General features: G+C 45.3%; 1 protein-coding gene across 9 annotated transcripts in view; it reads left to right on the top strand.

The window, feature by feature from the left end:
- LOC128406015 (far upstream element-binding protein 3-like) overlaps positions 1-25,494 on the top strand; it is a 332,867-nt gene that overhangs the window by 154,503 nt on the left and 152,870 nt on the right. For 8 of the 9 annotated variants that reach the window (XM_053373066.1, XM_053373069.1, XM_053373068.1 and 5 more), the window contains 2 exons: positions 9,397-9,495; positions 11,448-11,552. In XM_053373066.1, coding sequence (XP_053229041.1) covers positions 9,397-9,495; positions 11,448-11,552 — 204 coding nt within the window. The remainder of the gene's footprint in view (positions 1-9,396; positions 9,496-11,447; positions 11,553-25,494) is intronic. The other variant, XM_053373070.1, reaches the window with a different exon arrangement.

Raw genomic sequence — 25,494 nt, 5'->3', positions numbered from 1 at the left:
TTCAATTCCAAGTTTGTCCTTTTCATCCCCTCTTCTAAAGTTTGTGTTCTCTTAGTTACGTCCTTTAATTGCCCTTTCAATTCATTTACTGCTACATCAACTTTTTTATCCATCTGTCCAATCCTTTTATCCACTTGTTCTAAGTTAGTCTCTATATTCTTTTCAATTTGCTTTATATCATTTTTTATTTCGGCATACATTTTCAATATTTCTCCTTTAAAATCTGGTTCCTGTTTAGAGCCTCTCCTTTCCATCGGTGTTCCTCTCTCACTCACTTTCTTCTGTAAATGAGTCATTTTGATTACATTCCCTTCAAGGCCCTTCCGATTCCTTCCCCAAAATCAAACAATACAATATCAAACAATAGAAAGAGTACCCAAATACAAAGAGAGAGAAGGGGCCCAACACCACCAGAGTCAGTGGGAGCAATCTTCTTACCACTTTCGTGGCTACTGACTTCCAATTCCCAACAATATTCCCAATTTTAAATTATATATTCAATTTACAACGCAAATGTAAAGGGAATTGGGGGTTGCTTGTGCGTAAAGGGTGCTGCAGCTCTAGGCAACATTGCCTGGCTAAACCTTTCCCTGGCTGGACAGCCCTTTCTCCATGGCTGTGTCAGTCGCTGGCAGAATCCGTCAGTGGGCGTTTTCTGAACTTCTTCCAACATAAAAATTCTTTGACCCCAAGTCTCCTCCTAGCCTCTCTGCGCGGAGGTTTCCTGCGCAGAGTGGGCGTGCCCAACGGAGGTCCTGGGCTCTCCCCGCTGCTCTCTGTGGAAGAGTCTCATAGCCCTCTCTCCGCAGTCTCCCCTTGCTTCCTGGTGTCCCTCCTATTTCCTTCCTCAAAGGAAGTTTGCTCTCTCTCCCTGCTGGTCCCTTCTCCTGCATCGTTAGGGAGCCTTACCACTCTAGGCTCCGATGGCAGTTCCCTGACGTCCACCTCCCCTACAGGACCCCCCTCACCTCTGTTCCGTTCCTTTGGCCTAAATTCCTCCCTTTCCCCTGACGGTGATGCGGGGAATCCCCGGAAGGAGCTATCTCCCTCCTCCGAAGATTCAAACATTTCTCTCCACCTGCTGCTATCTCTTTGCACAGGGTACTCTTCCCAGTCCGATTCCTCTCCCCCGGATACCTCTCCTCCCTCCTCTTCAGAGGCCGGAAACCCCATAAAATCTTCTTCCTCATCTGTGGTGCCAAATTGCTCCTCCCAGAACCTCGATGTGGGTTTGGGCTTCTGGTGGTCCTTCTCCTTCCATATACTCCGGCTTCCGGGAGAGGGCGTCTGCTCTGACGTTTTCCTCTCCCGGTACGTACCGAATCTCGAAGAAAAACTTGGAGAACTCCTGAGCCCATCGCACCTGTCGCTGGTTGAGTACTCGTGCAGTCCTCCAGTATTCCAGGTTCTTATGGTCCGTGCACACCTGGATCTTGTGCTGCGCCCCTATTAACAAATGTCTCCAGCGTCGAAAGGCTTCATAAATTGCAAGCAGTTCCCGGTCATAGACCGTGTAGTTTTGCTCCAACTTGCTCAGCTTCCTCGAGAAGAACGCGCACGGTCTCCAGCTGGACTGGTCTCCCGGCTGGAGTAGCACCGCCCCTACAGCTCGGTCTGACGCGTCTGTCTCCAGCCTCATTGGCTTCTGCAGATCCACGTGCAAGAGCTGCTCTTCCGAAGCGAAGGCCTTCTTCAGGCTTTCAAAGGCCTGCTGTGCATCTTCCGTCCAGACGAATTTCTTTTTGCTACTGAGACAATCTGTGATGGGCGCTGTCAAGTGGGCGAAGTTCTTGATGAACTTCCGGTAGAAGTTCCCAAACCCCAGGAACCTCTGTACGTCCTTCCGGGTCTTGGGGGTCTTCCATTCCAGCACCGCCTGCACCTTTCCTGGGTCCATAGCTAGGCCCTTGTCCGACAACCTGTATCCCAGGAACTCGACCTCTCGGGCGTGGAACTGGCACTTCTCCAGTTTGACCCACAACTGATGTTCCTGTAGCCTCTCTAGCACTTCCCGGACATCTCTGACATGCTGCTCCTCGTTGTCTGAATAGATTAACACGTCATCTAAAAAGGCCACGCAATTCTTGTACAGCAGGGATCCCAACACGTGGTGCATGAAAGATTGAAAACAGGCGGAGCCTGATTGTAATCCAAAAGGCATAACGAGGTATTCAAAGGCCCCCAGAGGGGTGAACATGGTGGTTTTCCATTCATCCCCCTCCCTCATCCTAATCAAATTGTACGCACCCCGAAGGTCCAGCTTAGTAAAAAATTTTCCCCTTCCTCACCCTGGTTAAAATATCGTCAATCCTGGGCATTGGGAAGGTCACTGGTTCCGACACAAGGTTCAAGGACCTAAAGTCTACGACCAATCTGGGCTGTTTAGTGTCTTTTTTGTCCACAAAGAACACCGGACTGCCTCCCACCGCCCTTGATTCTCTTATGAAACCTCTTTTCAGGTTCTTGTCAATAAACTCCCGCAACTCCTGCATCTCCCTGTCCGACATGGCATACAGTTTACCCACTGGTAGCTGAGCCCCTGGGAGTAGGTTGATTTGACAGTCGAAGGGTCTATGGGGGGGTAGTTTATCCGCTTCCTTCTCGCTGAAGACATCCTTCAGGTCAGCGTATTGTGGCGGTACCTTCCCCTTTTCCCCCACCGCCATCCCTGCCACCCTGGCTACAGCCATCCTCGGGGTTTCCCCCCCGTGACAGTGTTCCAAGCAGTGAGCTGACCCAAAAGAAACTGTCCGCTGGTGCCATGCCACTACTGGATCATGTAGTGCCAACCAGCTCATTCCCAGTATGATGGGTGGTCCTGCCAGTGTGGCTACGTGAAAGGCAATGGTCTCTGTGTGTCTGGAAACCCTCATTCTCATGGGGGGAGTCTGGTGCGTCACCTCCCCTCCCAAGAGTTCTCTGCCATCAATGGTCGTTACTTGCAAGGGACAGTCTAGAGGCAGGAGGTACAGCTGGTGCTCCAGGGCGAAATCCTTGCTGAAAAAATTACAGGAACTACCTGAATCCAGCAGTGCTTTAACCTTGATTGGGTGCCCATTGGGGAGTTCTAGCACCACCTCTAAGGCTATGGCTGCTTGGGGGGGGGGTCTGGCTTGGGCACTTTTACTGGTTGCTGGCCTGGCTGCTGTGCCCGGTGATCGGCAGCCAAGCGTTGGCTTTCCCCTGCTCCTCCTCTCCCCCCTCCTCACAGCCAGCAGCCCCCACCATTCCTTGCCATGCTTTCCTTTGAGGGCAGACCCTGGCAAAATGTCCTGGCTGTTGGCAGAGGAAACACTTCTTGGCTGTTTTTCCCTCCTTCTTTCGAACTTCGTTGGAGTTAGAAACCCCGCGCGCGCTCCCCCAATCTCCATTGGTTCCACTGGCTGGGAAGGTTGGTCCGGTATTTCAGGAATGCGGTTGTCATGCCAACGCTCTCCTCTCCCCTCCCGCTTCTCTAAAGCGCGCGCTCCAATCGCAAGTACAGCCTTAGTCAGCTGATCCATCGATTGAGGGCGGGGCGCGCGGGAGAGTTCGTCCTTTACTGAGGGGGATAAGCCTTCCTCAAATAACATTTGCACTGGTTCCGAGCCCAGTTCCCACCCAAGTCTATGGATAAGCATAGCAAAACACGACCAGTACTCTCTAACTGACTGGCTCCCTTGCTTGCACGCCATCAGTTCCCTGCGAACCACACTCTGCTCCACCCCACTTGAGAACATGGCGCCAAAAAATTTCCTAAGGTCCTTTAGGGCAGCATTCTGCGTTGCCATTAATGGCCGGATCCATTCCCTGGCAGCGTCTTGAAGATGCCCGATAACATAAGCGACCCTCTCCCCATCATCCACAAAGTCGTCATACTGCAGTTCCAGCGCGTACTGTACCTCAGTCCTGAATGCATTATAATCCCTGGGGTTTCCCCCAAACTTGTGCACCAGTCCCGGTACCTTCCTTGCGATGGGGGTGGGCTTCCCCTGGGCATCCTGAGTCCTCCTTTCATCTAGCCGCGCCGCTAACAGAGCCACCTGCTGTTCCAAATCTCGGTTTCTCTCCTCCAGATTTGGCGCTGCCGCTGCTGCCTCTCCGGCGCCTGCTCCTCCGGTTTGACTCATGATGCTGCCTGTCTTGTCTTTGTGCACAAGCAACGTCAAGGACTGACGGATTGCTGTAAAGGGAATTGGGGGTTGCTTGTGCGTAAAGGGTGCTGCAGCTCTAGGCAACGTTGCCTGGCTAAACCTTTCCTTGGCTGGACAGCCCTTTCTCCATGGCTGTGTCAGTCGCTGGCAGAATCCGTCAGTGGGCGTTTTCTGAACTTCTTCCAACATAAAAATTCTTTGACCCCAAGTCTCCTCCTAGCCTCTCTGCGCGGAAGTCTCCTGCGCAGAGTGGGCGTGCCCAACGGAGGTCCTGGGCTCTCCCCGCTGCTCTCTGTGGAAGAGTCTCGGAGCCCTCCCTCCGCAGTCTCCCCTTGCTTCCTGGTGTCCCTCCTATTTCCTTCCTCAAAGGAAGCTTGCTCTCTCTCCCTGCTGGTCCCTTCTCCTGCATCGTTAGGGAGCCTTACCTCCACTCTAGGCTCCGATGGCAGTTCCCTGACAGCAAAGGACCCCAAAACAAATCTTCTTGCCCCCTGAATGGCTAACAGTTTCCAATTTTCGACAGTATTTCAGGCAAAATCTTAAATTCTTACTGTTGAAGAAAAATAAAAACTTATCTTCTTGCCACCAATTAGGCTAATCCACCAAGTCAGCAAACCACAAAAATTAAATTATGTCCTTATGAATTTTTAAATCCAAATGTTGAGAGTATTGAAAACGTTGAAAAAGATAAACATATGGAGAAAAAGAATGGCCAAATAATATGGTAATTAAAAAATAAAAATAAAAGGTTTGTGGATAGCTGCCTGAAGCCCGGGGAGCGCAGTGGGAGTTGGCGCTGCGCTCCCCGGGCTGCAGGCTGCTTCCCGCAAGCCTTCAGGAACTCCCGCCGGGCTCCGAAGGCTTGCGGATAGCTGCCTGAAGCCTGGAGAGCGAGAGGGGTCGGTGCACATCGACCCCTCTCGCTCTCCAGGCTTCAGCGAAAGCCTGCATTCGCTCCATAGGACGCACACACATTTCTCCTTCATTTTTGGAGGGGAAAAAGGGTGTCCTATATAGCGAAAAATACGGTAATTTGGAAACTTTGGCTTTTTATCATTCAAATTATAAGGGACTACTAAGGGGGGAGGAGGTCATTCATGATTATTCAGTGGAAAGAGTTGGGAATGCCCCCCTTGGATAGAAATGATAGACATTTCAGAAATTTGATCTCAGACACAGGTTTTAATCCTATGTTAGATGCTTGCATCTCTGCTAATACCTGGTGTATTTACTTCAGCAATATCTTTGAAAGTGATTGTGACAGCTGTCCTAATGGACAAACTACTACTCAGGACTGGTTAATGTTGTTACCAGAATGGCCCCCAGTCTCAGAACAAGTAGTAAGCAATCTTATAGGTGCTTTAGTGAATGATAAAGCTCCTGGAGAGGCCATGATCCCATCAGAGGTTTTGAAGAACAACTCTGATTGGTGGTCTCTTCTCCTAGCAAAATTATTTTTGTATATAAACTGTACTAGCACTTTCCCTGAGGGCTGGAAGCAGAGTGTAATCATTCCAATCAACAAGAAAGGTGATAAACATAGCCCCCAGAACTATCGGCCTACAGTGGTGCCTCGCAAGACGAAAGCCTCGCAAAACGAAAAACTCGCAAGACGAAAGAGTTTTCCGTTTTTGAGTCGTTCCGCAAGACGAATTTCCCTATGGGCTTGCTTCGCAAGAAGAAAGCCCATAGGGAAATCTCTGGGGACCTCTTTTAAATGCTGGCGGTGGGGAGCAAAGCCTTTCGCCCCCCCTCCGGCCTTCAGAAGAGGTCCAGGAAGGCCAGCGGGGGCCGAAAGGCTTTGCTCCCCACCGCCAGCATTTTAAAAGCGGTCCGGGATAGCAGGGAAGCGTGCTGCGCTTTCCCGCTATCCCGGACCGCTTTTAAAATGCTGGCGGTGGGGAGCAAAGACTTTTGCCCACCGCCGGCCTTCAGAAGAGGTCCTGGACCTCTTCTGAAGGCCGGCGGGGGGCAAAAGTCTTTGCTCCCCCTCGCCTGCCTTCCCGGGATAGCGGAGAAGCGCAGCACTTTTCTCCGCTATCCCGGACGGCTTTTGAAGGCAGGCGGGGGGGAGCAAAGACTTTTGCCCCCCGTCGGCCTTCAGAAGACCTCCGCTGTCCCGGGGGCTTTTAAAATGCTGGCGGTCGGCAGCAAAGCCCTCCTGTCCCCGGAGCTTTGCGGGTCGGGAGGTGGGGAGAAGGGCTTTTCTTCCCACCGGCAGCCTTCAGAACAGCCTTCTGAAGGCTGGCGGTGGGAAGAAAAGCCCTTGTCTCCCCCCCCAGCCTTCAGAAGACGTCGGGGGACAGACTGTCCCCGGACCTGGTCTGAAGGCGGTTTCCATAGGAACGCATTGATTGATTTTCAATGCATTCCTATGGGAAACCATGCTTCGCAAGACGAAAAACTCGCAAGAAGAAAAAACTTGCGGAACGAATTAATTTCGTCTTGCGAGGCACCACTGTATTAGCTTATTGGATATCAGCTCTAAGATATATAGCCACTACCTTCTTCACAAACTGACAGGTTGGGTGGAAGAAAACAATATATTGCATCAGGAACAAGCTGGGTTTAGGAAGGGCCACAGTACAATCAATTTTTTGTATTGCATCATCTAATCTATAAATACACTAGTTTTCCTTCCAAACGGCTTTTTGCTACGTTTATTGACGTATCAGCATTTGATACAATTAATAGGAATCTTCTGTGGGGTAAACTTGCAAGGACTAACAGCTACAAAAGTTTGTTACAGTCAAACCTCAGTTGTTGAATGTAATCCATTCCGGCAGACCATTTGACTTGGAAACTTTTGACAACTGATCGGTTTCAAGAGCTTCTTGCACTCAGGTGGAAGCCACGTTGGACATTCAAGTTCCAAGAAATGTTAGAAAACTGGAGCATTTACTTCTGGATTTTTGGCTTTCAGGAACTGAAATGTTTAAAAATGGAGCCCTTCAAGAACCAAGGTTTGACTGTACTCCTAATACCGGAATTACATACTGTAATGCGTATGGGTTGCTCGTGCGTAAACTGCCGCCTCTCTAGGCTAAATTGCCTTGTTAAACCTTTCTGACTGGACAGCCCATCTCACCGTGGCTGCCTCAGTCGCTAGCAGTATCCGTCAGTGGGCGTTTCTTAAACCTCTTCCAACATAAAAGTTGTTTGATGCCCAGTCTCCTCCTCCTCTCACTGCGCGGGAGTCTTCTGCGCAGGGAGGGCGTGGGTAGCGGAGGACCTGTGCTCTCCCCGCTGATGTCCAGTGAAGAGTCCTGGAGCTCTCCCGCCGATTCCCCCATCTGCCCCCCTTTATCCCTGGTGTTGTGCTGATTTGATTCCCCCTCTGCTGAGCTGCCTCTCCCCCTGCTGGGCCCTTCGCCAGCATCATCTGGGAGCCTCCCCTTCGCCTCTCGCTCCGATGTCAGTTCCCTGACACATACTAATACAACCATAAGGCTAAGGATCAGTACAGATGGAAGGTTGACGAAGGAAATCAGTACTAATAAAGGAGTCACACAAGGTTGTGTGCTAGCACCACTCTTATTTAACCTCTATATTAATAATATTGTAACAAAGTTAAACCACCCTGATCAATTTCCTCCTTCAATTGGGAATCATAAAACAGCAATTCTGATATATGTAGATAATATTGTATTACTATCTTTGAATAGAATAGGGATGAGGAGAAGCCTGAAAAAACTAAACAAGTTTTGCCCATCAGAGAAACTCAGAATAAATTACACAAAATCAAAGGTGACTATCTTTGGCAAACGAACCCCTAAGTTTAATTGAAATCTACGTGGCAACAAAGTAGATCAGGTTCCCTCCTTTGATGAGAAAAATTCATGAAAACTTCAGCTACAAAACATAATAGCAACAGTACAGAAGTCAGCCTATGCTATACTGACTTTTTTTTATTCTAAAGGTGGCAGGCTGGTAATTCCAGCCCTAAAAGTCTATTTAGGGAAACTAGTAGCTCAAATGCAGTATGGTATTGAAATTTGGGGGATAAATCACAACAACCTGAAAGACCTGGAAGTGTGCCAGAATGTGTGCTGGCAGTACCTCCAGGTACCCTGGCTGCTTTCCTCAGGACAGAGACAGGCGTGGTGTCTGTAAAAACTAGGGCGGAGATGGCTGCTCTTTCGTAGTATAAAAAGGTCCCGGATATGTCAGAGGACCGTTTGCCTAGACACTGCCTGGAAGACCAATGGCAGAAGGGTGGTTGGGCCAAGCTAGCACAAGATTTGCTAGTCTCAAAAAACCTGACAAGACATTTTTGTATTCCCATGAGTTAAAAGACTGCTCAGGAATTGGATCTATAAGCAGGATAATGAGCAAGATTTATCTTTAATCTAGATCTCAAAATTCTCCCATTGGTACCATTTGCTGAAATCTAACCGCACCAGAGCCCAATATTTGCAGACACTTACCTTTCCCTCCCTGATAACTGCTTTTACAGCTCTTCGCTTTCAAACAATGCCCACATCAGTCTTAGATGGAAGATATAGGAAAGTTCCAAGACATTTAAGATTCTGTATTTGTGGGGTAGGTGAAGTAGAAGACCTTCCCCATTACGTACCCCATTGTCAGCTCTATCAAAATCCCAGAAAGAGATTTTTGGAACAGATGTTGGCACTGCTACAGGGACATACTCCTGAAGTGAAAATATGTTGGCTGTTATCTGACTGTGACCCACTTGTTACATATAAAACAGCCTTATTTGCAAAAGCCGCTAAAAGTATTTGTGCTAGTCCCATAAAAGTCAATCCTGTAGATTGTGCAGGGGATTGATTAATTTGATTTATTGTAAATGGTTGATTATTTCTGGATCTTTCTTAATAGGTTTTATTGGATTTGCAGGTTTTGTAACGGCTTTTAGTCAAAAACAATACGTGATTGATACACAATTATATGAATGCACCATGAGCACAAGCATTTAAATGCAAAGTGAAAGTGGGAGAGGGTGGTAGAGCAAAAATTCCTTGCCTGCTTCTTCCTCTCTCCCCACCCCACCCCCCTTTTCGTTTTACTGTCACTTGCCTTCTGCTTATGGAGTTATCAGGAAAAGCTGGCCAAGTCATGTCACTTACGGTAACTACATGAAAGTCCAAAGCTCCAGGGGAGTTCCTATTGCTTATCCCTGCTTTTTTCCACCCCCACTCCCCACCATTTTCATAGCCTTTCTGTCTGTTTTGGCATTTCCATTTATTTTTTGTGGCATTTTCTCTTTTCTCTCCCCATTGCACTGCCATTGGCACTTTTGCAGGAACGAACAGGCGTGAAAATGATTATGATCCAAGAAGGTCCTTTGCCAACTGGAGTAGATAAACCTCTCCGGATTACTGGAGACATTTTTAAAGTACAGGTATGTATCGAAGAGGATTTGCCATTATGCTGATAGTACATTAGGAGGATTTGCAATAATGGCACAGTTGGACTGCTGTCGGTCTGTCTCTCTCTCACATGTACACAATGATGGTGGCAGGGTGGAGGACCTCAAGCATATGGGCCAAGCAGTCCTTTTTCCCATTTGCATCTGCCACACACCATCTTTACATTGGTAACCCACTCAAATAGAGTTTGGTCAAGGAAAGGAAAGGAAACCAGTGCAAATCCTTGCGCTGCTGGTGAGGAGGGGTGTTGTCAGGCTGCCAGAAAAGCCCTGCCAGCCGTTATCTGAAGCTGTAAATTAGAAGCGGGCAAGTTAATTGGCAGCAATTAAATTTTATTGCTCAACACTCAGCGTGTTGCAGTAGTAGAGCGTGTTGCAGTAGTCCAAGCGGGAGATAAGCAGAGCATGCACCACTCTGGTGAGACAGTCTGCGGGCAGGTAGGGTCTCAGCCTGTGTGCCAGATGGAGCTGGTAGACAGCTGCCCTGGACACAGAATTCACCTGTGCCTCCATGGACAGCTGTGAATCCAAAATGACTCCCAGGCTGCACACCTGCTCCTTCAAGGGCACAGTTGCCCCATTCAGGACCAAGGAGTCCCCCACACCCACCCGCTCCCTGTCCCCCAAGAACAGTACTTCTGTCTTGTCAGGATTCAACCTCAATCTGTTAGCTGCCATCCATCCTCCAACTGCCTCCAGACACTCACACAGGACCTTCACCGCCCTCACCGGTTCTAATTTAAAAGAGAGGTAGAGCTGGGTATCATCCGCATATTGATGAACACCCAGCCCAAACCCTCTCATGACCTCTCCCAGCAACTTCATATAGATATTAAAAAGCATGGGGGAGAAGACGGAACCCTGAGGCACCCCACAAGTGAGAGCCCAGGGGTCTGAACACTCATCCCTCAACACCACTTTCTGGACACGGCCCAGGAGGAAGGAGCGGAACCACCGTATAACAGTGCCCCCAGTTCCCAGCCCCTCTAGATGGTCCAGAAGGATGTTATGGTCGATGGTATCAAAGGCCGCTGAGAGATCCAGCAGAACTAGGAAGCAGCTTTCACCTTTGTCCCTAGCCTGCCGGAGATCATCAACCAGCACGACCAAGGCAGTTTCAGTCCCATGATGAGGCCTGAATCCTGATTGGAAGGGATCCAAATGGTCCGCTTCTTCCAGGTGTGTCTGGAGTTGTTCAGCAACCACCCGCTCAATCACCTTGCCCAAGAATGGAAGATTTGAGACTGGGCGATAGTTGGCCATATTGGCCAGGTCTAAAGATGTTTTTTTAAGAAGCAGTTTAATGACCACCTCTTTCAGCGGGTCTGGGAAGTCTGCCTCACAGAGGGAAGCATTCAGCACCCTGTAGAGCCCATCGCCCAGCCCGTCCTGGCTTGCCTTTATTAGCCAGGACGGGCAAGGATCAAGGAGACAGGTGGTTGGCTCTTCATGAAATTGCAATACAGTTGAAAGAGACCCAGTGTGGTGTGCTGGATAAAAGTGTTGGGCAAGGAGTTACCAGTTGCTGGCAACAGCAGGAGAGGAGAGTGCTCTTATGCTTGGGTTCTCCTTGCAGGCATCCACAAGCATCTGGTTGGCTACTGTGAGAACAGGATGCTGGACTAGATGGGCCATTGGCCTAATCCAGCACAGCTCTTCATATATTCTTAGGTGAGGGGAGCCCCAGGTTCAAAACACTCCCCACCCCAGCCATGAAGCTTGTTGGAGAACCTTGGGCCTGCCTAACTCCAGCAGCTATGTTCTACTTCTGCTGTCAGAGGCAGTATGCTTCTAATACCTGTTGCTGGAGACCGCAGGAGGTGCAAGTAGTATTATGCTCCCTGAAGAGGCAAGGCTAATTTTTTTTTGTGGGGATCTAACAAAACTAGTCATCAACCTGTTTTCCTCCTTCTGCATTTGAACAGCAAGCAAGAGAGATGGTACTGGAGATCATTCGAGAGAAAGACCAGGCAGACTTCAGGGGCATACGCAACGAATTCACTTCCAGAATGGGCGGAGGCAGCATAGAGGTGTGGATTTATCTTATATGTTATAGACCCAAAGGGACATCTAGTCCAATTCCCTGCAATACAGGAATCTTCTCCCTAGGGAAAAAACTGAAGTTGAGAGATGGTTTTATATTATTTTATTTATTGATTTATACATGCATACATGCATATTGTGCATATTTGCACAGCTTTAGGAGGCTGAAGTAATTACTCATTTATTTAAAATGATGCTTTCCTGGGCAACCAGCCTGGAGCCGCTGACAGTACTCTGACAGATTGTCCCAAGTCCTCTTTAATTGCCAGTTAAGTCATAAATCACGACAAACAGGGCAGGAGCTCCCAGGGTGCAGCCTGCCAAGACTGATAACTGAAAGTAGCAATTTCAATGCCTTTTACAACAAAATTTAACGCTGAGAGCACACGTAGAACAATTAACAATGGCTGTCAACTCTCAACATGCAGAAATGGCCAGGATGGTGGGAGAAACCCAGAGATGGTCAATGAGACACACACACACCCTGATTCCCCCATTGAAGTTCAATGGACAGACCTCTGAGTTGCTTGGGTTGAAAGCGAACATGGAAATGTTTTTGAAGGTGAGGCAAGATGACTTTTTGTCAGACCAGGAGCGTGTGTTTCTAGTTATTAATCTTCTGGAAGGAGCCGCCAGATGCTGGGATTACCTTACTAATTAATCAATACCCTTTTTGTTGAGGTTGAACAGTTTTATGGCTCATCTCTATTCCATGTCCCAGGACCCGCAGCAGAAACCTGCAAATACATGAAAGCTAATTAAGCTGAAGCAGGGGTCTAACTCAGTAATGGAGTACAGTACATAGTTCAGTTTGCTGTCGAAGGAGCTAGCGTGGGATCATGATTCCTTGATAGCTATTTACCGTGCAGGGCTGAGTGAAAGCCTGCTAATAGATAATTTATTATGGTCAAAGACCAGCTCACACAACACAATAAAAACAGCGTTAATAAAGATAAAATATACAATTAGAGCAGATTGCAGCAATAGTTCATGAGTTAAAATTGAGATATATACGTACATACACCTGTACAACTGAGATTTGGGCTACCATAAAAATTGACCCTGAGGTACCCTAAAGGGTGACTTCAGCTTTTTCCTAGTAAGCTATTTCATTCTAGAGGATGATCTGTGCCTACAAATCTGGGCGCAGAATCTGACTACCAGCCAGGTCATCTTGTGATCTTTGCCTATCTAAGTGGAGAGAATTAAGTTTAGACTTGTCTGAAAGATTGGCAAGCCTCTTCAGCAAAGGATCAATGGTGTCTCTACGAATCTCAGCATAAAAAGGACATCTAAAAATATATATGTTTGGGGCTTCCTTATTTCCCCTAATGGGCAGGCGCAAAGTCTCTGTGAGTACGAGACGCTTCTATAGGAGCCTTCCAGAACTGATGAGGGCAAGCCTGAGCTTCTAGGATGCAAGGAAAAATAGATATGTTGCATTTCTGGATGCAAGGAAAAATAGATATGTTGCTGGAGTGGCTACATATCTCCCGTTTTCTATGATTTTATAATTGGGGACCCTTATACAGTCCTGTTGTCTCTCTGTGTCCATGATTCTTTGCCTAACCACGGATCTAGCTTGGCCCAGGCCCATAGTTATGAGGGTTTGGGGAGCAGGGCCCAGTTTCTGAAGAGTGTTTAAGACTGCTGTCTGCCAGCCAGACTGGCTCTGAGGAGTTTGGATTGCACTCTTTCAAGGGGAATGAACGAGGAGGGAGGTGGGCCCAGAAAGGATCCGTAAAGGAGCTGTGCCAATGTTTTGGCTTTATATAATTTTAGTGCCGTGGGGACATAAAAACCCCCTTGAGTTCTAAAAAATTTAAGGATAGCATTTGAAGATCTTTCTCCGGCACACTCATTTGAGTTAATATGAATTTTGTTGGATCCTGATGCCTGGACCACCATTCCTAAATATTTATAGTTCGAGATTTGTTCTAAATTTTGGCCTTGACATTTCCAGTTTCTGAGCTTTGATTTTTTCCCAAAAGCAAGAATTTTGGTCTTCTGATAATTTATTTTGAGGCATTCCATCTCACAATAGGCAGCTAATTTTCTTAGTGCTCTCCTAAGCCCTAAGGGGGTTCTGGATAGTATTACCGCACCATCTGAATAAAGCAGAGCCGTGATATGCCGGTTGTTAACTTTGGAGGGTGGAAGTCAAGGTTATGGAGAGTGGTTACCAAGTTATTTAAATAAAAATTAAATAATAAAGGGGCCAAAAGGCATCCTTGCCTAACACCCTTAAATGTTTTGATGGGATCTGTTAAATGCCCTAGCCGGCTGCACCTGACTCTAAGGGCCGTATTTGAATGTACTACCTGAATTAAATATAGTAGCCTTCTATCGATGGTAGTGGGCCAAAGCTTGTCCCAGAGTCTGGTTCTGGGAACTGAGTCAAAGGCTGCTTTTAGATCAACAAAGGCTGCATATAGTGAGGCCTGCCCTCCTGAGTTATATTTTTCTATAAGGTGTTGTAACGTTAGGCAGTGATCTAGCGTGGACCTGCCGGGTCTAAATCCCGCTTGTTCTGCTGCCAGAATGTCTTTATCCTCTAGCCACTCTGTGAATTTTTCCAGCAGGTGCTTTGTGTAGAGTTTGCTAATTACACTTAATAAGGTGATGAATCCCCTCTGTTGCCTTTTTTATAGAACGGAACGACTATGGCTGTGCCCCAGTCCCTTGGGATGCGGCCGGTATTGCCTATATGAGTGAAAAGAGTGGCTAGGAATGTGATGATTTCTGGACGTCCGGCACGCTTCCTTGCGCCTCTGGACTTCGTAGCTTCTGGGAGAGTATCCCAAACAGTGGTGTGTGCCTTGTGTGGGTGCAGAAATAATAGTCCATATACAGCTTCTTCCTAATCTAAGAAGCGTTTTATTTACAGCAGAGAAATAAATCATCTGGGAGAACAAGCTGGCACGATTGACACTCTCAGACCAAAAACGAAAGTCACTTGGCTCACACACAAAGAACAATCCCCAGTGGGCAGGACGACACATAGAGCTATTGTTGTGGTTCTGGACAGTCAAGAGTTAACACTTCAGGAAACATTCTGATTCACTGGGTGCACTGCCCACATGACCCGGGCATTTTCCTTTGATCTGTGCTCTCTGTGGGGGCTGAACTCTCTCTGGATAGCAGTCTTTCTGGGAATGTGAGCAAGGTAGTTTTGTTTTTGTTAGCGACAGAAAGCTGCGAACATGCAGCTAGATTCTGTAGGTTTTTCTTTTCTGTTTGTTATGCTTCTAAATAAAGAGTGATAGATTAGAAGCACTGGTGTCGAGCTGATTTATTGAAGACACCACGTTGACACAGACAAGCCATTTTATGCTGCGTGTGAACTCTGCTATTATCCGGCAACTGAGAAGAGTGGCAGCGCGTGGGCGCCATTGAAGTTTGTTAGAGTGGCAATAAATCAAATTTATTGCAGTGCCGTTGCAGCAGACTCAGTGGGTCAAAGGATTTACGACTCACAAACTTTAACAGCTATTAACCCTGTAAGCTCTGATTCTCCTCACAAGGAAAGGGGCCCACCAGTCCGCCTGTGATTTTAGCATTTCTGGAAGGATGCCATCAGGTCCAGGAGCTTTAGCCATTTCCAGTTGGTTTATATGCAGTTTCACTTCTATTTCCAAGACTGCCGGCCATTTAGCCAGCTGCTCTATTTCATGTTCCTGACTGGGATATTCAACATCCTCATACATAGCTTAAAAATAGGAGACCCAGTAGTCAGGTGGGATTTGTGTGGATAGAGGGGAAACAGCCTTGGGGGAGCCAGAGGTAACCAATTTCCAAAATAGTGACTGATTTTTTCCCTTTGCCACGCTAATTAGATTCGATGAGCATTTTCTGCTGCAGGCATATTTTTGGTGGGTTATTAGGGCTTTGTATTCTTTTTTTACAGTGAGGACAGAGAGATAGGCTTGTTGTCTAATAGTGTTATCAGCTGTCCGGGCAGCTTTATAGGCAGCTTGTAACGTTTTCTTGGCCTGGAAGCAGGTCTGATCAAATCAAGGTTGGTTTTCTGTTTTCTGTTAAAGAGGTGGGGTTTTAGGCGTTGAAGCAAGCACTCATATTCAACAAGGGGATCTTCTGGATAGAGCTTGCTCCAGGAGCCCTTTGTAGGTGTATATGGTTTTTCAAAAGCTAAAATCTCCTTTAGTTGGATGTCAAGTGCGGGGGTCCATTTAGCTCGACATCCAGGGTGCTCTAAAGTGATAATCTCTACAGGGTATATTGTTTTAAGAAATATTGTCTTGTTTTTGAGGGATGATACCTGCAGGTGTAATGGGAAGTGATCCCCTTCTACATATGGAAGCACTTTTAATCGCTCAGTTTTTGCTAATAATTCGCTATCGACCAATATGTAGTCAATTGTACTAGGTTTTGACCCTGACAGGAATGTATATTCCACAGGGATATCGCCTCTTGTGTGGCCATTTAGAATGTGTAAACTTAGCTGCCTGGAAAATTTGAAAAGGCAGGCGCCGGCGTAGTTTGAATATTGGTCCTTAGATAGCCCTGGGGTCTGGCGGGCTTCTGGTCTAGATGTCTCAGGAAACCCAATTTTTCACCTGTATTTGGTTGCTAAACTGGAGTCATCTGGCCCTAGCCTTGCATTTAGATCACCCACCAGGAGGACCAGCCTGCTAATGTTTTCATCTGCTTGAGGTTTCCGGCCTGATGTCATGGCCATGATGGTTGAACTCTGCTGCCCTCTGGGCAGGGGAAAGCCAGGATTTATGAGGTAAAATTCCTGGCAATGCTCCTCAGGGGGTTCTGGTGAGTGCACAGTATCCCTCTGTGTTGCTTAAGCCAACTTGAAAGGCAGAACGGGTGCAACCTGGGAAGTGTGTCCCTGTCATGGATGAACCTCCATTTCTGGCATGATCTATGATCGGTTCCTCAAGAATTTGGCATATTGGCTTTAATTAAGGGGCGCTCCTGAAACAGCATATGATAATGGGCTGCAATTAATCAGCTGCCGAAAGGACTGGACTTGAGCTATGAAGGTATTTGAATGACTTTTTACAAGCACGAAAATCCTTGCAGCTGCCGGAATGGGAGGGAGAGGCAAGGCAATGTTTGTTATAATGATTCCTAAATGATATTTTTCTCTCTTGACCCACCTTGCAAAATGAAAAAATTGTGTGTAGTCACTATGCTTGCCTGATACTGAGGGAAGAAAGGGAAAACACTGATTTATACTCTACCAAGAGTTTCACAATGGTTTTATATACCTTCCCCTTTCAACCAAGGTTGAAATAGACAATATTGAAAATATCTTTGGACTGGAGTGGAAAAGAGACTAATTTGGTAAAACGAAGGACTGCTAATTATATCTAGCAGGAGTTTATTTATGTGACCCTGTTCTCTAACTGCGGGCTGAAGAAAATAATTCCTGGAGTTTTAATGGTGGAGCAGCCTTCTGTTGGGGAGTTATTTATAGCCCAGTAAGACCTTGAATAAAGCAGAGGAATGTGAATAGATAAAGGGTGACAGCAATGAATCATCTTTACACACCAGGCTTCCGGTTTCTGCGAATGGCGAAAAGGAGTGTGAGTCTGATCGTCTGACAGACTCGAGCCCCACAGAGGTACAGGGGAAAGCGCCAAGGTGAGGCGCACCCCCTAAAATCCTTGAGAGAGTCCTCAGGGTGTCGAGAGGTTCAGCAGTCCACAAAACAGCTCTCCTGCAAACCTCAAACCCCTGTTCCGATAGGAACGGGGAGTAGGGAAGAACCGGTGATTGAGCCTGCAGATATGGCAGTATCGCAACTCCATGGGAGTGAAGCTTCAAACTCCTACTTGCAGCAGAGATCTTCCGAAAACTGCATTTAAGACGACAGAAACATAAAGAAGATTAATTAATGGATCCAATTAGGCTGAATTTGGCGCTAGGCGGAGGAGTAAAAAGGAAGTCCATCCTTGTCTTCTGGGTAATTATCACCATGGAAACAACTTGCAAGTGAGAATGTTATTAATTTTATGTGACTCCATTAGATACACAGTATGTCTGCCGATGGGAAAGTTGGATTAAAAGCAACTGAAACCCATTCTTTACTACCTTTTATTGGATTTATAATGGAGAATTGTGGAGAGGACCGTGCAGTAAAGTCGTAGGTGAATTCGAGCCCAGCAGAGAAAGCTTGAAACAATACTATTGAATTTTTTTTTAGTTTATTTTGCGACACACCCACACCCACCATAAAAATACATAAACAAAAATAAAATGAACCAAAAACAAAGAGATACAAATAAAACATAGTTACTTACAGAAATGTATACAAACAAATGGACAGCAATATAGATACTATATTTCATTTCTTCTTTTCTTCCAATTGACTTCCTTCATCCTCAACACGGTTCCCTTTTTGTTTTTGGTAAACTGTTTCCTTCTTAATTCATTATTACCTCTTTTTCTTTGTTTTTTTGATTTACATGCTTTAATTTATTTTGCAGAAGTTAATCGAAACAAGTCCAAGTATTAATTTGAGGGCACTGCTTTAATGTATTCTCTATATTTTTCCCAGTCTTTTTGATATCTTTGTGCTGATCCCTAATAGCTTTTGTCAATCTGGCCAATTTTATGTTATCAAATTATTTATCTTGCCATTCTTTTTTTTTGTCAGTGTTATTCCCCCCCCCCCCATTTTTGGCAATTAATGTTCTCGTGGTCCCTGTGACATAAAGGATCCCCCCCCCGGCTATATCTGCATTGAGTATCCCCAATAAAAAAGCTTCTGTTTTATTAATAAAGTTTTGTTGGAACATTTTCTTTAGCTCCTCATACACCATATCCCAGAAGCCTTTGATTTTATCACATGTCCCCCACAAATGTATGAGTGTCCCCTCTACTTGATTACAGCTCCAACACAGATTTGATTTTGTTTTATACATTTTGCATATTTTGGTTGGTGTTAAATACCATCTATAAAATATCCTTATCAGATTTTCCTTCATCACTTCGCAAGCCGTAAATTTCCAACTTTCTTTCCATAATTTTTCCCATGATAATTCAGTAGTTTTACCTATATCCATAGCCCATCTAATCATTACCTCTTTTACTTGTTCGTCCTTAACCTCCCAGTCCAACAATGTTTCATATACTTTAGAAATTACTTTTGTCTTATTTTGTAATAACTCTTTGTCTAGTAATGAGATTTCATTTGTAAAGCCTCTTTTCTTGTCTGCCTTGCACACTTAATTTAATTGGTGATACTGAAGGAGAGGAAAAGTCAAGATGTTAGCTGAAAAGGAGGTGTAAGAAGGGGTTTTTTAAATCGAACACTACACAATAACACACAACAATTGATCAAAATAAAGGAATTGATAACTGACAACTTATGGACCTTAAATTTTTGTGGAATGTTAATGGGTCAAATAGCAAGATAAAAAGAAACAAGGTTGAACATCTCTTAAAAAGTAAATGGGATATAATATGTCTGCAAGAGGCACATGTAACTAGAAAATACAGAAAGGTGCTAATTAATTAAAAGCTGGGTGATGAATTTGTTTCCTCAGATGTGATTTAAAAAGGAGGGTTAATCATTTATGCAAATCCAAAGCTAAACCCGGAGTATGTATTTAAAGATGAAGAAGGAAGAATGATGGCAATAAGGGTTAAAAAACAAAAACAAAAAATAATTATAGTGGGAATATATGCGCCAAATGACAAAAAAGACGAATTCTATAAAAAATTGGAGGATAAATTATTAGAATATAGTGATGAAAACATCATACTAATGGGGGACCTAAATGGAGTCACTTCTTTGGAGATGGATAGAACAACACATGAGACGGGAGAATAAAGAAGGATGACTACCATTATTTTTTGCAACTAGTAGAAAATCTTGATCTGCAGGACATATGGAAGATTAAACGCCCAAATGAAAAGCAATTCATACACCACTCAGAGGCAAAAAAAACTTGGCGGGGAGAATAGACGCAATGTAGGTATCCAAAGAATTATCAAAATGTAAGAAAGCCAAAATCCACTCAAAAACAATATCCGGCCATAATCCAGTTATGTTGGAAATGATGGGAGGAAGGAAAATATCAAGAAGATGGAGAATTAAAGAATCCATTCTTAATGATGAGAAAATATTAGAAAAGGAGAAGGTAACTTTAAAAGAATACTTTGATAATAACTTGAATAAAGAAACAGATATTAATATTGTATGGGACGCAAGTAAGGCAGTAATGCGAGGCTACTTTATCCAACAAAATATAATTCAAATAAAAGAGGGGGGTGGGATTGGAAAAACTGTTTAAGGAGATAAGGGAAAACAAGAAAGAACTAGCCAAGAATCCAAAAAAGGAGCTACCTTAAAAAAAAAAGTTTTTACAAACACAGCTTTCCATGATTTAGAACTACGAAATTAAACAAAAAATTAAGACACTTTTTTTTTAGTTCACCAACAAGCCAGGCAGGTTACTTGCATGGCAATTAAAGAAAAAACAAAAGGAGAGATTAATAGAGAAACTGAAAGAAGATGGGAAAATAGAAGACCCTAAAGTAATTAGTGAAATGCAAATTATTATAGAAAATTACAGTATATAAAGCAGAAGAGGAAGATGAAGAAGGCATGGAAAGATGCTTCGCACAGAATAAACTTCTGAGGATAGACATTGGAAAAGTCGAACAACTAAACCTTCCAATAACTATGATGGAGGTGCAACAAGCAATTTCCAAAGCAAAGACAGGGAAAGCATCAGGTACGGATGGCTTGCCATTGGCGTATTATAAGAAATTAGAACACATACTAGCAGTACCAATGAAAACAGTATTGAACAGAATCTTAAAAGAAGAAAGAATACCAAAATCGTGGGAAGAAGCATTTATCACATTGATACCTAAGCAAGGAGTGGATCCGACATTAATCAAAAATTACAGGCCTGTATCATTATTGAAAAACGGTTATAAAATATTTTCTGATATTCTTGCCAACAGATTAAAAAGATTTTGAATGAAATTATACATTAATAATAATAATAATAATAATAATAATAATAATAATAATAATAATTTTTTATTTATATCCCGCCCTCCCCAGCCGAAGCTGGGCTCAGGGCGGCTAACAACAATCAAAATAATCCAACATTCTAAAAACATTCATTATAAAATTAATTAAAATCAAATTAATGGCAACCATTAAGCAACATTCTGTGCAGATTGCCAGAGGAGGGGGTCAGGCTGCGGCCTGATCAAAGGCCTGGTGGAACAGCTCTGTCTTGCAGGCCCTGCGGAAAGATGTCAAGTCCCGCAGGGCCCTAGTCTCTTGTGACAGAGCGTTCCACCAGATCGGAGCCACAGCTGAAAAAGCCCTGGCTCGAGTTGAGGCCAGCCTAACCTCTCTGTGGCCTGGGATCTTCAGGATGTTTTTATTTGCAGACCGCAAATTTCTCTGTGGGACATACCAGGAGAGGCGGTCCCGTAGGTACGAGGGTCCTAGGCCGTATAGGGCTTTAAAGGTTAAAACCAGCACCTTAAACCTGATCCTGTACTCCACCGGGAGCCAGTGCAGCTGGTATAGTACCGGATGAATATGATCTCGCAGCGAAGACCCCATAAGGAGTCTCGCCGCGGCATTCTGCACCCGCTGGAGTTTCTGGGTCAGTCTCAAGGGCAGCCCCACGTAGAGCGAGTTACAATAATCCAGTCAGGAGGTGACCGTCGCGTGGATCAGACGGGTTTCTTACCAGGTAGAAACATGCACAATAACATGAGGAATATAATAGATATACTAGAATATTTGGAAGAAAGATCCGATAAAAAGGCCATACTGATGCTGATAGATGCGGAGAAGGCCTTTGATAACGTATTGTGGAATTTTTTGAAAAATATATAGAAAGAACATGACTCGGTGAAAACTTCAGCAGGGGTATTGAGGCAATATATTGAAAGCAGAGAGCCAAACTGATCCTCAACAATGAGACAACTGAAGAATTCAACATTGATAAGGGGACCAGGCAAGGCTGCACTCTTTCACCCCTTAATGAACACTTAATGATTGCAATAAGGAAAGATCCAAATATAAAAGGTATAACAGTAGGGAAGAAGGCACATAAGATAAAGGCCTTTGGAGATGATTTGATTTTAACCACCGAAAATCCAGAAGAAAGTGTTCCATAAATAATAGAAAGAGTTCTTGAATTTGGTAAAGCGGCAGGATTTAAACTAAACAAAAATAAGAACAATATGTTAGCAAAAAATATGATTATGCAGGAAAAAGAAGAACTTAAGAGGATATCAGGATTGGCAATAGTAAACAAAACTAAATACTTTGGAATCTGGCTAACGAATAAAAATAGTAATCTATTTAAGGACAATTACATTAAAATTTGGAAAGAAATCAAAGAGATTTGGAAATTTGGAATAAGTCAAGATTATCACTCAGCGACAGAATGTCAGTAATAAAAATGAATGTGTTACCCAAAATGATGTTTTTACCCCAAATGATACCAATTATTGGGGCGGGGGATAGTGTCATGGGCCAGGAGTCAGCTTCACCTGGTGAGCAGCAGCCTGAAGGAGCAGAAAGCGAAGTGACTTCACCTGCTGCTGATCAGCCTTGTTGCTCCTGATGAGAACCAGCTGGCTCCAGCTTTCTTAAGAAGGTTTTCCAGCCTCTGTCAGTTGCTGGTAACAACATTCATCATTCATGGCCAGATCTTGCTGCTGGTTGTGACATTGGACCCTTGGCTTTCTTGACCCCCAGATTATCAGACGACTTGAACTTATATACTCCTGACCTTAGAACTGGATTAGACCTTGTATATGGACTGTGCCTCCAGGCAAGTACCCACTGAGACTTGGGTGGTTGGCTGGCTTCTCCTTCCACTGAGCTCTGTTGTGACTGGCAGCACAGGACTATGGTAGCTATTCCTGGACCCCTGCACCTCCATAGGCCATTTGTCGTAGAAACGGATGCCTCTGACAGACTGGTAGGTGCTGTGCTGCTGCAGGAAGACCAAAACTGGACCCTATGCCTGTGCATCTTCCATTCTAGAAAATGGAACCCTTCAGAACAGAATTACACCATCTGGGGAAACGAGCCTTTAGCTGTCAAAGAAGCCTTCAAAGTGTTAAGGCACTTCCTGGAAGGGCACAGCACCAGGTGGAGGTGTGCACAGACTATCTTAATGTGGAGTATTGGCAGATGACGCATTGCCTGAATCAATGGTAGATCCACTGGGCACAGTTCTTTGCTCGGCTTGAATTCAGAGTCCAGTATGTGTCAGGTAACTGGAATCAAAAAGCAGATGCTCTCTTCAGGAAGCTGGAATATCAAGACTTTGAGCTGGCCCCAGTGTATAGACATACCTTGGAGTCAGCACAGCTACAGCTAGCAGCTGGGTCAATCGTGCAAGTCACAAACTTCCAGTAGCTAACGAGAGGATGCCTTCACCAGAGGCAAGTTAATGGAGCTGCAGGAAGGCAGCAGCGAAGCAGATGGTTTCTTAGAGAAGGATGGCCTATTGTATAGAGGGAGAGGTTCTCTGTATCCCAGGAGGAGACCGCCAAGCCAAGGTCCTACGTCAGTGTCATGACAACCCTACAGTGGGACACTTTGGGCAGTACAAGACGTTATACCATGTGGTGCAGCAGTTCTGATGGCCAAGGATGAGGGAGGAGGTCAAGGAGCATGTGAGAGCCTGTGAGACATGTCAGTGAACAGAGAGACCAAGAGAGGCACCAACAGGCTTGTTACAACTGCTGCCCTCCCTGCAAGGGCCCTGGGAAACCATAGCTATGGACTTCCTCACTGATCCGCCTAAATCATAGCAGCAGATAGTGATCTGGGTAGTGGTAGATCTGTTCAAGATGGTGCACTTCGTGCCCTGTAAGGGACTTCTGACAGCCCAAGAAACAGCTTAGCTCTTTGTAGATCATGTATTCAGGTTGCACAGACTCCCTCAACTGATAGTGTCTGTAGTAATGCTCCGGCCACTCGCCCCCTCCCTCTCCTGTCCTACCATCCAGCTGGATCAGGTTTAAAGGAACGGCGGCCGGCAGCATATACTTTTTACAGGACAGAACACACCAAAAAAGGGTAGTTGCTGCCACCACTCCCCTGTACCAGGGCACCAGAAGTCGTAACCCAAGGGAGATGGGTTATGCTTCCTATTTACCGGCTGCCCCACCCTGCAAGTCGCTTCCACAAAATGCAGGCAGAAATTCAACAAATGTAGTACGTGACGGATTGGTCAGGCGCTGCACTTAGGCTTTCCCTCAGAATGGCACACAAGACAGGAAAAGTTCTCTTTTTAAAATTTATTTTAAAAAACAAGATTAAACATACTTAAAGCAGGCACATCTCTTATACATTTCAAACAGGTAAAACAAAAACATTGTAGAATATGGCTAGCTAGTATACTCACAATAAAAGAACAAAGGCAAAGTTAGAATGGTTTCAAAGTCCTTAGATGGCTCTGCATCTCCAAGGCAGGAAGAATCTCCACTACAAAGACTCACATGTCAATGCAGCAAGACGACTGTCAGCAAGGTGGCAAGCTGACAGAAGGGCGGATTGCAGAGCGCGCTTTCTCAGTCCGTCCTTAGGATCTTTATTTCAAAACCTCACGTGGAAACAGAACTCAGACCCAATCAAAATTATTGATTATGTTTAAATTCACCAATGGTCAGCTAGTTGGCTAATAATTTTAACTTGTGACAGCTGAGCTCGTTAGTTCCCAGGACTTTGGATCAAAGAGTTCCTCCCTTCCTCAGATACTCAGCAGATACACATTCCCAGAGTAATTAGGGTTGATAACAACACTGTTTGGGTGTGAATGAGTTAAGTACCAGGTGTCAGAAGACCACTAATCAACCTGGAGAAGTTCCTTCCTGAGATAAGCAACCTCACACATTTAGAGACTGGTAGTCTGCAGTTTTAAAGTAACAAAACACATTCCCCATAAATCCTAATGGCCTTTGGTCTTCCCATGATACTTTGCTTCTTACTTGACCAAAGTTTGGTCTACTGAAATTTCCTAACTTCACTACAGTGTCTGATAGGGGAACACAGTTTACCTTGCAGTTCTGGAAGAAGCTCATGCAGCTTCTCAAGGTGGAATGGGAATTCAGAAAGAAACAATGCCACGATGCAGCAGTACCTATTTTGCTATGTGAACTATCTACAAGGTGGTTGGGTTTCCAAGCTTCCCTTGGCAGAGTTCGCATACAACAATGCTCTCCATGCTTCTGTGCATCAGACTCCCTTCTTCGCCAGTTATGGATACCATCCTTGTGCCTTCCCAACCCCAACTGACACCCTGTCAGTGCCTGCAGCAAAAGACTTTGTAGAAGAACTTTCAGCAATACAGAGTTTGCTGAAAGAGCAATTGGACTGTGCCAAAGAGGCCTATAAGAGAACGACTGGTGTGCACTGGCAGCCTCACACTGAGATTAAGGTGGGAGATCAGGTGTGGCTGTTGACACATGATTTGCCATAGAAGGGCAGATGCAGGAAACTGGACCCACAGAGGGTGGACCCGTTTGAAGTTGTGGACCAGATCAACCCTGTGACTTTCAGGCTTCAATTGCCTGTATCCATGAAGATTCACCCCGTCTTCCACAGATCAGTCTTGTTGCCTGTCGTGCCTGCACACCCCGACCAGGCACCTAGACAAGCACCTCCACCTCCCACCATGGTAGAGGGAGAGGAAGAGTGTGAAGTAGAGCAAATTCTAGAGTCCAGGATGCGAAGAAAGAAGTGGCAATCCCTGATTGTGTGGAAGTGGGTATGGACCTGGAGAAAGTTCATGGGAGTATGCAGAACATGCCCATGCATCAGACTTGCAAAGGGTGTTCTATACATGCCACCCCAACCAATTGAAACCACTGGGTTGGGAGGAGGAGAGCTCTGGAGAGGGGGGTGATGTCAGGGACTGGGAAGAGGAATGGTGGAGACCACCTTCCCAG

This window comes from Podarcis raffonei, chromosome W (genome assembly GCF_027172205.1).
Source record: "Podarcis raffonei isolate rPodRaf1 chromosome W, rPodRaf1.pri, whole genome shotgun sequence".
Lineage (NCBI taxonomy): Eukaryota > Metazoa > Chordata > Lepidosauria > Squamata > Lacertidae > Podarcis > Podarcis raffonei.
Note: the sequence above shows the minus strand (reverse complement) of the source record. Positions and strands in the feature narration are given on the sequence as shown.